We start from the raw sequence: 17,708 nt of genomic DNA, 5'->3' as shown, positions 1-17,708 counted from the left end.
GACGAAGACCCAACACAGCCAAAAATAAAAATAAATAAATTAATTAATTAAATAAAACTGCTCTGTGAAAGGCACTATTACGGGAATGAAAAGACAAACCACAGACTGGGTTATTTATTAAAAAAACAAAACAAAAAAAACACCTAAACAGAGAGGTTAAATTACCTGCCCAATGTTACAAACATTAGTTATTGATAAAACCTGATGTCTAATAGTATCCTTCCCACCAACATTTTGCTTTCCTTCATTAGTGGATCATATTTTAAACAGACCACCTTCTAGTACTATATTATTATGTACTTTATTTCAGCTTTCAGAAGTAAGCAAAAAAAATTACTCATAAAAAAATAAAGGCGTATCCATTTTCTTTCTCCAAAGACATTTGTTAAAATACATCACTAGCTTAGGCATTTTAATAACTGCACTAATATGAACAACTAATGCATATTACAGGCATTCCCTGGTGGCGCAGTGGTTAAGAATCTGCCTGCCAATACAGGGGACACAGGTTCGAGCCCTGGTCCAGGAAGATTCCACATGCTGCAGAGCAACTAAGCCCGCCTGCCACAACTACTGAGCCTGCGCTCTAGAGCCTGTGAGCCACAACTACTAACCCATGTGCCTAGACCCCATGCTCCGCAACAAGAGAAGCCACTGCAATGAGAAGCCTGCACACTGCAACAAAGAGTAGCCCCTGCTTGCCGCAACTAGAGAAAGCCCTTGCGCAGCAACGAAGACCCAACACAGCCAAAAATCAATCAATCAATCAATTAATAATAAAAAACATATTACAAGCAACTTACCTATCACCCTTTCAAGAAGCTTTTTTTAATCTGTTAGGATTTAAGCGTTATGAGGCTCCGGTATGAGACAGTAATGTGCTGCTCCGCAGACCTACTCCCCAGTGAAACTGGTGAAAATTACTTTTTAAAACAACTATTTCAAGTCTCTAGAGGGAGGGACTTCCCTGGTGGTCCAGTGGGTAAGACTCCAAGCTCGCAATGCAGGGGACCCGGGTTCAATCCCTGGTTCAGGAACTAGATCCTGCATGCATGCAACTAAGAGTCCAAATGCTGCAACTAAGTCCTGGCGCAGCAAAAATAAATAAATTAATTAATTAAATATTTTAAAAATAAATAAAATCTCTAGAGGGAATTCCCCTGCAGTCCAGTGGTTAGGACTCCACGCTTTCACTGCCAAGGGCCCAGGTTCGATCCCTGGTCAGGGAACAAGATCCCACATGCTGCAACTAAAGATCCTGCGTGCTGCAGCTAAGACCTGGCTCAGCCAAATAAATAAATATTTTTAAAAAAAGAAAGAAAGAAGGAAAGAAAAGCTACTAAAATTCTGTAAGAATAGTGAGAACCTGTGGTATTTGAACAAAGACCCACACTATTCCTCCCCCTTCCAACTCAGTGAGATGGAAACTCCACTCCAGACGGGCACAGCCAGGAGTATCCTGTTCCTGCAGTGGGAGGAATTATAACCCAGTCAGAGGGTTATCTTCCTGGGAAGGCAGGACATCAGTATTTCTCATCCTGTCCCATTACCTGTGGCTGAGGCTAAGTTCTGGGTGAGTGTGCGGGAGAGTTGGGGGATCCCTCCTTCTACTCCCACATTAGGATGGAGGATCTACCTTGGGAGCAGCACAGCTGAGGATACTGGAGCCCTCAGGGCCCTTATACTGGTGCATGGGGCAGAGTTTCCATGCTTGGAGAGACAAGCTGAGGAAACTGGTGTCACTCTCAAATTGCCCCCCACCCAGCAGCACTAAGCTCCTAAAGCAGGGGTGTCACTCAGAAAGATCGGCAACATTGTTCCTACCTGCCAGCACTAGTTTGCCTGAGAGAGGAAAGAGAAAAGTGGGAGGAGCCCTCCTAGGGTCAGAACAAATCTCAAACAAAATTTCAGAACTATCCTTTCAAAGGAATCTAATTTGATCAGTTTGTGGAGCAATTTATGGCCCAAGGGCTGTTGTTGAAAACAACAGAGTATCAATCAGCAATTAGTGTAGCTTAACAGCAGGGTGTGGTCAGGGAAAGAGACAAAGAAAGCCTTATTAAAACCACTGTCATCCCAGGGTGACTGAGCATACTCAAGGCTGCATCCTCTGAAGAGCAACATCAGAGGCTTCCCATCACAGCGGGAAAATAGACTTTACTAACTTACTCAGCCAGTCACTAAAAATGTAAATAACAAGTCCTAAAAGAAGGTGGGGACCAGTACCTAGAGTTGCTCTAATATATTATTGAAAATGCTTAATATAAAAAAATAAATAAATAATAAGACATACAAAGAAACAAAATATGACCCCTACACCAGAAAGTAAGAAGGCACAAGAACTGCATGTGAAGCAACCAGATGTTGGATTTAAAAACTTCAAAGTAGACAATATAAATATGTTCAAAGAACAAAAGGAATCCATGATTAATTACAGAAGATATGATGACCGTGTCTCATCAAATAGAGAATGTCAATATAGAGAAATTATGAAAAAGAACCGAGTGGAAATTCTAGAGCTGAAACAACAATAACTGAAATAATCAACTCACTAGACGGGCGCAACAGTAGATGTCAACTGGCAGGAGAAGAAAATTAGTAAACTTGAAGACAGACTGACGAAGTTTATGCAATTCAATAGAATAGAGAGAATGAAGAATGAATAGAGAGAAAAAAGAATGAAGGAAAATGAACAGAGCCTTGGAGAAATGTGGAACACCATGAAATGCATCAATATATGCAAAACTGGAGCACCAAAAGGAGAGGAGAGAAAGAAAGGAGAAGAAAAAATATTTAAAGAAATAATGGCTGGGGACTTCCCTGGCAGTCCAGTGGTTAAGACTTTGCCTTCCAATGCAGGGAGTGTGGGTTTGATCCCTGGTTGGGGAGCTAAGATCCTACATGCCTCATGGCCAAAAAACCAAAACATAAAACAGAAGCAATATTGTTAACAAATTCAATAAAGACTTCAAAAATGGTCCACATCAAAAAAAAAAAAATCTTATAAAAAGAAAGAATGAAAGAAAGAATGAATGAAAGGAAGGAAGGAAGGAAGGAAGGCTGGAAGGCTGGAAACTTCCCAAATTTATTGAAAAACATTAGTCTATATATCCACGAAGGTCAACAAACTCCACAGAGGATAAGCATGGAGATCCATAGACATCATAGTAAAAATGCTGATGGCCAATGACAAGGAGAAACTCTTGAATGCAGCAAGAGATAAACTACTCATCACTTACAAAAGAACCCCAATAAAATCAGCTTACTTATAACTGGAAATAAGGGAGACCAGAGACAGTGGGATAAGATGTTAAAAGTGCTCCAAGAAAAAAATCTGTCAACCAAGAATCCTGTATCCAGCAAAGCTATCTTTCAAAAAATGAAGGCAAAATAAAGACATTCTCAGATAAACAAAAACTGAGAGAATTTGTTGATAGCAGACCCACATTACAAGAAATACTAACAGATCTTCAGGCTGAAAGCAAGTGGCCCCAGACAGTAACTCAAATCCACATGAACAAACAAAGAGCACTGGTAGAGGTAATTATGTAATTATAAAACACAATGCAAATCCTATTTCCTCTCCTTTCTTTCTCTTAACTGATTTAGAAAGTAATTGTATACAACAACATACATATAACGTATCGACCGTAATACATAGAAATGTAGTATATTTGCCAACAACAACACAAAGAAGATGAGTGAGAACAATGCTGTATTGGAGAATTACAAACACTAAACCAGTCTTGCACTCCTAGAAAAAATCCCACTTGGTCATCATGTATACCTTCTACAAACTTAATGAGAATAAACCTATATAAGACAGCAACTAATTTTTAAATAATACTAAGGCCCCATTTTCAGTTAAGGGTTCCAGTTTTAACTTCTGAAAAATTTCCTTCAAGATTTATGAGTCAAATATTTTGGAAAAAAATGCATAAAATGTTTAACTAGTCCTATTGTATAATTACTACTCTGAAGTGGGCTGTGCCAATTTTCCAGGTTGCTTTAATAAGTAAGGGAGTGTCATTTATAAAAGCCAGAGTAAAATATAATTTCCCCAGTTGAGAGGGGTATGTTTCTGAAAGCATTCGGTAGGAACACAATTAGCTGAGGAATTTCAGTTGTTATAGGAAAAAAAAAAATGTTTTAGGCAGAACCCTAAGAAGTCAGATTTTTCTTTTTCTTTTTTGGATTTGAGACTTTAAAATCCAAACTTGAAAATATCGGGGTTCCTTTCTTTTCTAGTTTATGCTTCGTCCCCCAGCTCTGCCCCACCCTCGCCAAAGGCAAAGCAGAGGTTATTACAGAAAAGTCAGAAAATCCAAGTAAGGCAAACAGGAATCACACACACACACACACACACACACACACACACACTCCCAATACAGAGACAGGGGCAGAAGCTGATCCGGGCTGTGTGGGTCACACCTGGGCACCTGCTGGCCACCCTGCGGTTTGTAACTGACCTTCTGTCCTTAACAACCCCTCAAACAGGAAATCTCTGACTGGTTTCAAACTCCACTCCCCCGCCCCGCCCCTCCATAAACACCGCAGAAAGGGAACAACTTGCTGGAAGTTAGAAGCTGGTTCAGAAGCAATCCAACTCAAAGAAAGTTTCTGAAGAAACGGACAAAAATAATCAAAGCCCCCCCCCCACAACTGAAGCTAGCCCACGGAAAAATAGACTCTCAGAAGCCCCTGCCTGGGGCATACGCGTTTCCAACCCAATTGTCATCTTAGTCAAGCGGTTTTTAGATGAACGCTTTTCCGGGACTCTGACCTGGGGACGCCGGGGTTGGTAGCCCAGCCGCAGCGGCCAGGCCCTGTGAGAAGGCCCAGAGCCCCGCCCTCCCTTCCGGCCGGTGAGTCGGCGCGGCCGGCCTGAGCCAGGCTGAGGCGCTGGGGAGCGCGGGCCTGGGCGCTGCCCCGGGAGAGCCCGTGAGTGCGCGGGATGGGGTGGGTGAGGAAGTGGGGATCCCACACACCGAATGGCACGAAGAGCCCGGGGATTCGAGAGGAGAGGCCCGGGCGGTGGGGTCGCTGGAGGTTGCGGCGGGGGGAGGTGGTCGGCCCGTGTGTTCCTGGGCTTGGGGTGGGGAACTCAACCGGAGGGACGGGGCGCGGGGCGCGGGAGGTGGGTGGGTGGGCCCGGAGCTGGCACCCAGTCCTACAGGAGGCTGGGGAGGAGGGCCGCGCAGAGCGGGGGAGAGCGGGGCCCCCCCCTGCCGGGGCTGGGGGCTGCACAGCCCTCGGGTGGGCTGCGGCAGGCCGGGGAGTGGGGGTGGCGAGGGGGAGAGTGGGCTGCGCCCGGAAGTCAGCGTTTATGCTCACTAAAACGAAGGCTGCACGAAGTAAAAAGAGTGATAGTCTTTAACTGGGAATAAATACGGCTTGCCAGTCCCTGCTTACTAGAAACTTTTCAGGATCGCTCATTCTCACAGCTTCAGTAAGATGCTTGCAAATTTATTTTTCCTTTGTTAGACATAACAGGTATATGAAGAAAGGCAATTAAGCAAAAAAGAAGCCTAGCCTCATTCCAAATGTTTCATATTTTTCAGGTTTTAGAATTCTCAGTTAATCCCATCTCTTGAACCCCTTCATTCCCAGTCCCAGAGATGCAAAATACATACTTCTGATTAAAAATATTGTGCAACCTTTAACCTATTAAACGTAACTAAATATTTCCCAAGCTCTTCTCTGATACAGATCTCCTGTTATAATTTAGTGTCACAGTAGTACTTCTGGTGCAGATTTTTTGTCTCATCTCGGTGTCACCCCTCTAACAGAAACAGGAGTGGAGTTCTTTGCCTCTGGTTTTATTTCTCATGCTTAAGGTTGCGTCCAAAACTTCTCATTTTCCTCTGTCATTCACTTTACTCTCCTTTTCTTTTCCCAAATCTCCAGTTTCCTCTTTATAAGAATGGCTTAAGAACTACATTCACATAAACCAAAATTCTAACAGCTACAGAGGTGATGTACCAATCAAATTTTAGTTGTAGGAAAGGTAGGTAAACATGTTTATCAATTATTAGCTTACTGAGATCCACAGTACTTCAGAACTATTCCAGGTATCCAAGAACCTGGTTGAATTTAAAGAGAACATTTTAAAATCAAAAGTACCTTCATAACTTAAGTAAATAAGAAAACTTTAAAACTCTTACATTAAGTCAAATTCAATAAATAAAAATTGGGCACTTACTACAAACTAAGGCGTTATTTGATACTGATATACTGAAAGACATGAAAAATATTGATATACAGTTTTTATATAGCAATGCAAATTAATTTTACTACTAGAGGAATAATTCTGTACTTTAAAAAAATACTTTTTAATCCAAAGATTATCCATCTATCTAATCTACAAATCATTTATTTAACTTGGGAGAAAATGCTTAATCAAGAAAATTACAATAAATGACAGTGGGTTTAAAATAGAAACCACACCTACCACTCTGACTGATGCTTTTCAGCTCTTATCTCTTTAGACCTGTGAGAAAATTTCCATGATGTTCGTACTTCCCTAAGGAGTTTTAAATGTCAGAGAAAATTTATAAAGGAATCATTTATGAATTAGATGGAATAATATGCATGGTTAGCTGAATTCTCTGGTATTTTCAAGCATTTTCCACTTGAAACTAAAGTATATGGTTATTCCCAACAATTTTACTCTTAGGTATATACCCAAGAGAATTGAAAAATTATGTACACAAAAACTTGTACAAAAATGTTCATAGTGGCATTATTCATAATAGCCAAAAAGTGGAAATAACCTAAATGCCCATCAACTAATGAATGGATAAACAGAAGGTGGTATATCCATACAATGGAATATTATTCCACCATAAAGAAAGGAACAAAGTACTGATACATGATGCAACATGGATGTACCTTGAAAACATTATGCTAAGTGAAAGAAGACAAAAAAAAAAAAAAAGGCCAAACATTGTTTGATCCCATTTATAGGAAATGTCCAGAATAGATAAATCCATAGGGACAGAAAGTAGATTAGTGTTTGCCAGGGGCTGGAGGAATGGGAAGTGAGTGCTAATGGTTATTCAGTTACTTTCTGGGGTGATAAAAATATTCTGGAATTAGAAAGTGGTTGCACAACTCTGTGAATATACTAAAACCACTGGATTGTACACTTTAAAAGGGTAAATTTTTTTTTCTATGTCTAAGTGAGAGAAGATGTTGAAATGCCCCATCTTTTATTTACTTATTTATTTTATTATTTTTTTAGCTGTGTTGGATCTTTGTTTCTGTGCGAGGGCTTCCTCTAGTTGCGGCAAGCGGGGGCCACTCTTCATTGCGGTGCACGGGCCTCTCACTATCGTGGCCTCTCTTGTTGCGGAGCACAGGCTCCAGACGCGCAGGCTCAGTAGTTGTGGCTCACGGGCCTAGTTGCTCCGCGGCATGTGGAATCTTCCTAGACCAGGGCTCGAACCCGTGTCCCCTGCATTAGCAGGCAGATTCTCAACCACTGCGCCACCAGGGAAGCCCCAAGGGTAAACTTTTTAGCAGGTGAATTATATCTCAATAAAGTGGTAAAGTATGTGGTGATTAAAACCTATGTATTGAATTTCTAAAAGAAGACAATATTCTGCTGAAAGGTGATAGGGTCCAATATACCTTGTATACCAATCATCCTGAAAATCACTTTTGAACCAAAAATATTGGTTCAAAATATCATTCTTACTATAGCTATAAAACAGAAAACAGAATAACTTTTTAAACGTAAATATATTTTAAAAATTAAAACACCTAAGAATGCAATCTATACATATGAAAAAGTAAAATATTTATATGCATAACAAGTAGTAGCAACATCATTCATAAGCAGCAGTTAGTGTTTATTTTCCCCATATTTTGGTTTAACACCATAGTGGTAGTTTATTCTTTTTAGGGAAATTGCATATGGTACATATAGCATATTATGAGTAAGTTATAGAAGGCTGTGTAATTGGAAAATTAATTCCAAGTAACAATATTTCCTCTAAAAACACATTTATTATCAAACAAATTATTTTTAACTAGTGGACAATAAAATGTACCTATAATTTATTAAGTCCAAGATATATACTCAACTTGCATAAAATTATATATGGCATTTTAAAAACAACCTATTTCTAAAATATCAGTAATTCAGGCCAATTGGGATTTCCACAGGAGATAAATTGCCATTAATATCCTTTTTATGAAGAAAAGGTCTGCCTTAAGAACATTACAACTATGTTATTAAGAAATGCTACAGCATACTTTAAAAATCAAAATGGTGAAACATATGTATTAGGATATTCTTTTATGGGTACCAGCCCTATAGCAGCATTTCATATGGTGACTTTAATCTAGTTAACCAGATTTCCAAGTGACTTGGGTTTTTATTTTCTAGAAATACCTATCACATGTATAGTGTCGTTAAGAATTTAAATTTCCATTATAAATGAGAACCTATCATACTGATAATGTAAAGATATAAGAAATAAAGTACTTGGATATCCTAGTACTTTATTAGAAATATATCTACTAACTCCACAGAAACAAGTTTTACATGTAAGCAAAATACTAAAATTTTCTGATTCGGGAGAAATGAAATAAAATACAGTGAATGGTTTTCTCTTCTTCTCTAACTGTAAAAATCCCTTTTGCCTTTTTATTTGACCCGTCTCTATTCATGCAATTTAATGAACCCTCGAAATAATTTACATGTCTTTATACAGAATTCACATCTACATCAGTAAATGGCCAGTCCTTTTATATTTTCAGTGCCTTATCAAAATATGGGTAACAAAGTTTTTCATTCTATGAGGCAGGAAGATGTTTCCTAAGTACTTCTTTGGATGATGAGGATATAGTATCTGGGAAGGACACCTCAAATTCTATTAGAAGGTCACCACGTTGCTCAGGATTTTTTGGAAACGGTAGCCCATATCCGATAATTCTTCGCCTCATTCCAGGTTTCACAATATCATTTATTGTCATAGGTATGGTTCTTCCATCCATTGTTGGCACATTAAATGAGCAGCCACACAATGCCTAAAATGGACCAAATAAAATTAACAAACTTCAAAATGTAAAAGTCTAATCAAAAATATTACCAGCTGTAAAGGACGATACCTCTAAGGCAAATTTTTAACCTCCAAAAGAATATCAATAATTATAAGACTTTTTCCACATTAGAAAGTCCCTTCAGGACACACATAATCAGACATTTTACAAAAGAAGGAAAGGAGAAGGGGAAGGAAAAGAAAAGGAAAAACAGAGGAAAGAATGTCTTTCACATTTCCCTGGAATTAAATGGATTGTTTGAGGCTGCTATTACAACATTCAAGGTGCAGGGATGGAATGGGAGAAGAGAAGAGGGAGAAATTCAGGACTAGAAAGAATAAGATAGGAGCAACTACAAACTTCTCTGGAGGGAAAATGTTAGGACAAGAAATATACTTTTTGTTTTAGTCAATAAATATTTACTGAGTACCTACTATATGCCATATATTCCTGTTAGAGGCTGAGCATATAGGGACCATGAACACAGACCCCACCTCAAGGAACGCACAGAGAATTCAGAAGCAAACTAGTAATTATAATACAGTATAAAGTTGGCACAGAAGTATGTGCAGAAGTCTTTTGTGAGAGAAAGGGCACCCAACCTACCCCCTTAGCTTCACGGGGTAAGTTTGGGGTAAGCATTGGACCAGTAGCAGGTGTTGAGGTAGAGTGAGGAACAGCAGTGTTCCATCGAGTACAGCTCAGACAATGACACAGAGGTATACAAGATAATAATACATCAAACCTAGGGAAATGCATATACATCGAGGGTTAGAAATCAGATTAAAAACAACCTTTTATTTTAAGATAAAGAGTTTAGACATTATGGTAGATGCTATGTGGAGTCATTTAAGAATTTTAAGCAGGGAACTGATATGGCCTTATTTGCAGGATTACAATCCAATTTGAGAAATCGTGCCTAAAAATAGAACAAATACGAACTAATGTATTAAAGCAGTACCCTCATAAATTATTTTGTCTTTTAATACTTTTTTTGTTATATAATTATTAACCCAAGTTAACAATTTTGGAAAAATCCTATACATGGACTAAGGTGATGAGATTACAGTGCAGATCTCATAAACCATACTTGTAAAAAACAGAGTAGAGTTAATCCAGACTAGGCCTCATAGTATATAATTCACTTAAAATTGTCATTTAAATTGTTAGTGTAAATAACTAAACTTAGAAAGTATAATCTTATCCATAAATGAGGTATAATAGTGGTACTACCTCAGAAGGTTCTTATGAAAATTTTAAAAATAATGTGTAGTAAACATAAAATTAATATTAGCTATTATTTAGATAAATGCCCTAAGATCACATGCATAATTCTGTTTGGTTTCAGAATCCTATGTCCTACCAACTTACCTCTCGTAAACTAATTCTAGCAGTATAAATTATATTTGATCCATCCCTTTTGAATTTTGGGTGATCTTTATCTTTAATGACAAAAACAATGTCTGCTGGAATACTAGTTGGTGTTTCATCTCCTTCCCTTGGAAAAGTAATTTTGGTACCTTCTTTCCACCCTTTTTTTATCTCGATGGTGAGAATTTTGTCCTCAGTTCTATAACTCCTTCCATCAGGGTTTAACCTTTTTCGAGAAATCTTCATCCGTTTGGTACAACCACTATATATTTCTTCAAGTGATACTCTAAGTTCATGAATAACTGGAGGATCTTGTTTGAGGCGGGATGGCCCCACAGAATTCCTGTCTCTTGGATATCCATTCATGCTGAATCCAAAGGCGCTAAAAGGATCTCCGTCTACTTCCATTTCATCAGAATCTCTACCACCACCCATCCGTCTTCCAAAGAAAATTTCAAAGGGGTTGGAACCTCCGAAAAATGCTGCAAATGTGGCATGAGGATCACCATGAAAGGTGTACCGGAAGGTACCTCCTTGTCCATCAGTACCTCCTGCTCCTCCTTTCAACCCTAAATGAAGAGATAAGCATGATTAGAAAAATGCTTACAACTCTTGAAAGTTAAACTTTCAACAACTGTATTACTAATAAACTTTGGCTAACTTAGGTTGCTATTTATTAATATTGGCCTGAAATGCCATTATAACTGAATACAGAACAGCTATATAACTTCCAATCATTCTACCCTAAGTTAAATTTTTATCTTTCAAATTCTTCCAAACCCCATCTTTAATGATAATTTATTCCTGAGTCTTTGTTCCACAGGTAAAAAGAAAATAAATAAAAATCGGGAAACTCTTATCTCATAAGCTACTGGTTTGATAACCTGAAGTATATAAATTTAAGTTTTTAAAAGATGTCATTCAAGGGGTGGGGGAGGGAAGAATTGGGAATTCGGGATTAGCAGATGCAAACTAGTATATATAGGATGGATAAACAACAAGGTCCTACTGTATAGCACAGGGAACTGTATTCAGTATCCTGTGATAAGCCATAATGGAAAAGAATATAAAAAAGAATATATATATAACTGAATTACTTTGCTGTATAGCAGAAACTAACACAACATTGTAAATCAACTATACTTCAATAAAATAGAAAAATAATCCTGACTAAGTTACCATTTTTGGCAGAGGAAGGAAGGGCTTTTAGGGAAAAGCCAAACCCATGATGTAATAACTTAAATTGTTATTCTTTCTTTTCATGAGTCCATTATAGGTCCAAAACATTTAGATTTTGTCTTGTAGAGGGTTAGATTGGGCAGGCTAATTCACTCACTTTATTAACTCTGTTAAATTATTATACTTTATATGTGGGAGGAAAGATGAAGTGATTGAAATAATTTAGCATTGGTTTAATTACATTGGTAATGACCTTGAGTTATATGATATATATATATCATTTTTAAAAATCTGCCACTAGCTTTTTTTAACATTTGGAGTTATAACTATACCACTAAAATTTATAAAAAGAAGTTTTGGATGAGCTGTGTGTTAAAAGTTCTTGTCTTGCTTGTACTTGTCATTCTGATTCTACAAGGCATATCCCTGAGTGTTATTTGGATATATCATTCAATACATGTATTGACAGTTTTCAAATTGTTAGATTTTGTGTCTCCAGATTTCTATTCATGGATGAAGGTAAAAATTTAAACATCAGCTGACACTGCTGGATGAAGTAGAGTACATGTATACCTTTTAGTGGAAGTTGCCAAATAAAATAAGACACGTAAAACTCTGTGAAATCATGCTGAGTGACTTCAGTAGAATTTTTTATTATTAAATTTCTCATATATGTGTATGTGTGATTATACTTTATATTGTTTTTGCTTCTGCCTTTTCTCAAATATCTTGACACTCAAAAGACATTTTAAAGTTTATTTTTGGAGACTTTAAGAATTAGTTCATTCCCTTTATTCAATAAACATGAGCGCCTGTCATTTTCAGACCTGTATGCATGAGCAATGCAAAAATGAATAAAATGTATTTCTTGCCCTCAAATTGGTCACTGCTTGAATATCCTGAGAAGAGTCCCTGAGAAGATTCACACACTGTCTGAAGTGACGTTTATCAAAGCTAACAGCCAACAATGCAGCTTTGACACTAAACAGTCAACTACGTATCCACTATGACTGAGAAAAATCCTACCAAAATTCACACCAATACAACATGAATTATTATGCAAGTATCACTTGCATTGCCCGGCACTTGAATTGTAACAAGCCTGTCATCAACTACACAGTCAACTCTTTACTACATACATTCTGACTGCTCATGGAAAATTTTCATATTCAGCTAGATTCCCTCTGCTATCCAAAATTTTTTCTAGACACCATCATCACTCGTGTGAGCAAGAAATGCACCCCAGAGTCAACATTTACCTATGCTGTACCGACAGCTATTATTTAAAAAACAACCAATCAACCAATTTGCAATCCAGAAACAATTATGTGTCTGGGATACTATCCATAACAATGATATCCATTAGTTAGTTGACTAAAAGTTTATCAAAAGAAGCAGCATTGGGCTTCCCTGGTGGCGCAGTGGTTGAGAATCTGCCTGCCAATGCAGGGAACACGGGTTCGAGCCCTGGTCTGGGAAGATCCCACATTCCGCGGAGCAGCTAGGCCCGTGAGCTACAATTACTGAGCCTGCGCGTCTGGAGCCTGTGCTCCGCAACAAGAGAGGCCGCGATAGTGAGAGGTCCACGCACCGCGATGAAGAGTGGCCCCCGCTTGCCGCAACTAGAGAAAGCCCTCGCACAGAAACGAAGACCCAGCACAGCCATAAATAAATAAATAAATAAATTTAAAAAAAAAAAAAAAAAAAAAAAAAAAGCAGCAGCATTGGAGAAGAATTAGGATTTCAAAGAAAAAAAATTATAGGACTTTAAAAACTTTCTTTAAGGAGATCTAATATGTAAAAACCCAGATTTATAACAATACTTACAGAGTTAACTAGCATAATGAAATTCTTTAGACAGCTTTGATTCATAAAAATACAATTTACTCATTTTTAAAAATATATAGTAAATAAAAAGATTCAGTTGTTTATATAAAGAACAGAAGCTGCAAGCTAGTATAAAGATTAATATACTAAACACAAATTTCATCATATAAATACTACCTTTCAGTATTTAAGTTATTGAGTAAAACATAAACAATAAAAAAAGAAGGCATAAGAAAAAGAAATGTTAGAAAACTAGACTACTATGAAGATGTGTTATTGAAAATCTTTTTTTTTTTTTTAAGTCTTTTAATATAAACTTCTGTTGACATCACAGAACAATTCAGAACTAAACCTAAAACTTTAGGGGAGAGACTGGATCAAAATCCAATTTTCAATTTCTGTAGTTCTATGTTTTTTGTTTTCAAATGATTCAACTATGGAGAAACGTCTCCATATGGAAAAATAGTTTTATTTATTACATACAATAAAATTAACCCATTGTAAATATACAGTAGTTTTAGTGAAGTTGTAGAATTGTGCAACCATCACCACAATCCAGTTATAAAACATTTCCATCAACCCAAAGAGTTCTTTCATTTCTATTCATAGTTAATCCCTGCTCCCACCTCTAGCCCTAGGCAACCACTGATCTGCTATCTTTCTTTATAAATTTGCCTTACCCATGCATTTCATATAAATGGAGTAACAGAACATGTAGTCATTTACATCTGACTTTTTTAGCGTAGTTCATGAGGTTATTCCATTTAGTAACATGTTTTATTAAATCAGTCCTTTTAATTGCTAAGTGGTATTTGTGTGTGTGTGTGTGTGTGTGTGTATACATATATACCACACTTTATCCATTCGCTAAAAGATGATACTTTCGGATTTTTTCATTTGGGGCCATCACAAATGGTGCTGCTGTGAACACTCACGTACATGTCTTTCTATGGACCTATATTTTCATTTCTCTTTTACAGATTCCTAGGAGTGGAAATGCTGGGTCATATGATAAATTCAAAACATCTCTATTTTTATCCAACCTTTAAAAAACCCGGAATTTAAAATTGTGGATATTAGAGGGGCTTCCCTGGTGGCTCAGTGGTTAGGAGTCCGCCTGCCAATGCAGGGGACACGGGTTCAATCCCTGGTCCGGGAATATCTCACATGCCGCAGAGCAGCTAAGCCCGTGTGCCACAAATACTGAGCCTGCGCTCTGGAGCCCACGAGCCACAACCACTGAGCCCGTGTGCCACAACTACTGAAGCCCGCGCGCCTAGAGCCCGTGCTCCACAACAAGAGAAGCCACCGCAGTGAGAAGCCTGAGCACCGCAACAAAGCGTAGCCCCTGCTGGCCGCAACTAGAGAAAGCCCGCGAGCAGCAACAAAGACCCAACGCAGCCAAATAAATAAATAAATAAAATTTAAAAAAAAAAACCCACAACCAAGTAGATATAAAAAAAATTAAAAAAAATAAAATTGTGGACATTAGAGATTTTCAAAACACAAATATACTGGGATCACTGGTTCTGTTAGGTCCTAAATATATAAATTAGCATGTTCAACTCATACAATTCTCAGTTCATGGTTCCTCATTTCCACGGTCTCAGGCCTTGCAAAAGAATGCAATAATTGGGGGAAAAAAGTATATCAGGTAAATTATTAATGGCCCCACAGTCCTAAAATTATTGTTAAGTTACTTCTAGAGAAACACATAGGGCTATGGAACCAGGCCTGCAGGCACAAACAGATCAATGACAGGCAAAGACACAAAAATATTTTCCCACATTTTAACAGTATACGTAACGAGGTATTTTAAATAAAGGATAAGTAAATATAATGCTTTTCTGTAAAGGAAGATAATTTCTAAAACATAATCGAATAACTTTAACTGTATTTTAAAGTAACATAACTAGAGAATGGTATTTCTGAATAATATATTTCAATGCTTTAAAAAACTTATTCTTCCCTTACTATTACCTCTATTGCTTATATCAATTACCCGAGTCAAGAACAAAAAAAGATTTGGGGTACACAGATGATCCTGTTCTAGTTTTTTTTAATTCACTCACTGATGATGCTCAGTAAAAATCAAACTGGAGAAATATCACCCAAGAAAAACACTATTAAGAGGTAATATTAAGCCAAGAAAAATGTATCATTTGGTGACTTGAAAATTCTGCAAATATCCTTAGTAAACACTGAATCTTATGGTTTAGTTATAGACAGATTTGAGCTATTTGTGAGATGTGAAATAAATCAGTGGATATTTGCTTTTTCATGGGAAGTTATTGTGTTACTCCATGTTTGTAGATTTCTTTAAAAATTACAAAATAACTTCTTCAGAAAGAGTAGTATATGGTTAGTAGTATCTCAGGATCCTGCTTAGCTTTTGAGAAGAACCAAATCATAGTATTTTGAGTAGTATGGCCATAAGGAACCCACAGGATTGAACTGCCCACTATTTGCTTTTTTCAGTATTTACTTTGTAAGAACCTGACACTGCAGGTCCTCATCACACCAAAACTGGCAGCAGAAACTGCAATTGGGGGCAACTCAGATCAAAAACAAAAAACAACAACAAAAAACCCTCTACACAATCACCCTGCTTATCTAAATTTAATGTTTTAACTCAAAATAAGCAGTCGCTACCTCACTATACTTTAGGATATATTTCTAATTAGGAAAATTTAACATTAAATGCAATAAAGGAAGCAAAAAACCCCAAAAAAAGTTTTCATAACTACAATGATTTTAAAAAGAACATCTGGGGAGAAAAATTGGTAATAAAACAACTTAGTCCTGATATAAAACATTGAAAATCCCAGAACCTGTAGAAATTAAAGTGTTGTTGTTAAATTAGCAATTTAAAATAGTCTTACTTTATAGCTACATTTATATGGAGATGATGGACAAACACTTTAAAATCCAGAATGATAAAAGGATAATCTTCAATTATTCCCATTTACTGTATTCAACTAGTTTCTGATCTCACAATCCAAGAAACAAAAGTGTGGCAGGGAGAGGAAAGGGAAGTTATCATGCCTTCCACTATACCTAGATAGTAAAATTTAATTTAAAAGAAATAATGTTACCTTAAAGTAAATCAATAATTGTTCTAACTAGGTGGCCATTTTAGGTCAAAAATTGTATTTCTGAGATCTCATTTTCTTGGCACACAATTACTGTTTACAATTAAGCTAAAAACTTGTTCTGGTATTTTATGACATCAGGAAAATTCTTTCCTCTCCAGGCAGAATGCCAAAAACAACTACAGCTAAATGCCTGGGCCTTCGGCTTCTCAGGGAGACGATTCTGTCCTGTTTAATTTAAACTAGCTTTGCCATAAGAAAGGCAAAAAACTTCTTTTGTTTTCGTGAATAAAATATAAACTACCCAGAATTTGAACTGCCAATCTTAAGATTTTAAATGACTGAAGAATCTTCATTGGTTCTGACAGAAAATTCATTAGAAAACAAAACAGGTTGCATAAGACTTTTGACACAATTTCTTAATGAGTATGGGCATTTAAGGTTTCTTTTCAAATATAATGTTAACATTATAAATCTAATGGTAGAATATACATATTACAAAATGTCAAAATCCAAAAAAAGGCAAACACATTTCATTCATAGCTATGTAACATTCATTCATATGATCAGAGATGAAATCTTGTTTTCATCCATTATTTGTCTTTCTACTTTTGAAATGTCAGAGAATTTAATTTAATAACCAGAAGGCTGAGAGAGAAAAAAGAGAGACAGAGCTGGAGAGATAGAAAGATGTACACTGAATACTTACCTTCCTCCCCAAACTGATCATATATTTCTCTCTTTTTAGGATCACTCAATACTTCATAAGCTTCTGCGACCTCTTTAAATTTCTCCTCTGCCTGAGGAGATTTGTTCTTGTCTGGATGAAATTTGAGGGCTTGTTTTCGGTAAGCCTTTTTAATATCTTCATCTGAAGCTCCTTTTTCAATTCCCAAAATGCAATAATAGTCTTTCCCCATTTCGAATGCCTTGAAATGAACTTAGATTCCCTTTGTGAAAGAAAACAGCGTCCCCAGTCTTAGCAATACAATGATTCTAAGAAAAATAAACCAAGCTGGGTATTTTAAAAGTTAAAGCAAATCAGCAATTCAGCTTCACTGTCTTAAGGCAGCAAGCAGACAGTGTTTCTGTATTTAATTCCTTCCCCAACAGCTCACTTACAGATAAATATACACTACACAGGAGACGGCCTCCTTCTAGATCCTCCCATTTTCACTACGTGTCTCTGTA

The 17,708-nt window shown here is 37.1% G+C and overlaps 1 protein-coding gene across 1 annotated transcript; it reads right to left on the bottom strand.

Annotated features, from left to right (window-relative positions):
- Positions 1-7,832: 7,832 nt before the first annotated feature.
- Positions 7,833-17,708, bottom strand: DNAJB4 (DnaJ heat shock protein family (Hsp40) member B4). The gene is made up of 3 exons (XM_036850275.1): positions 17,227-17,708; positions 10,420-10,988; positions 7,833-9,036 (listed from the first exon to the last, which is right to left on the bottom strand). Exons 1-3 carry the CDS (start codon positions 17,435-17,437, stop codon positions 8,803-8,805), a joined length of 1,014 nt encoding a protein of 337 aa, XP_036706170.1. The 5' UTR covers positions 17,438-17,708; the 3' UTR covers positions 7,833-8,802.

This window comes from Balaenoptera musculus, chromosome 1, assembly GCF_009873245.2.
Source record: "Balaenoptera musculus isolate JJ_BM4_2016_0621 chromosome 1, mBalMus1.pri.v3, whole genome shotgun sequence".
NCBI classification, from domain to species: Eukaryota; Metazoa; Chordata; class Mammalia; order Artiodactyla; family Balaenopteridae; genus Balaenoptera; species Balaenoptera musculus.
This window is presented reverse-complemented; position numbering and strand designations above follow the sequence as displayed.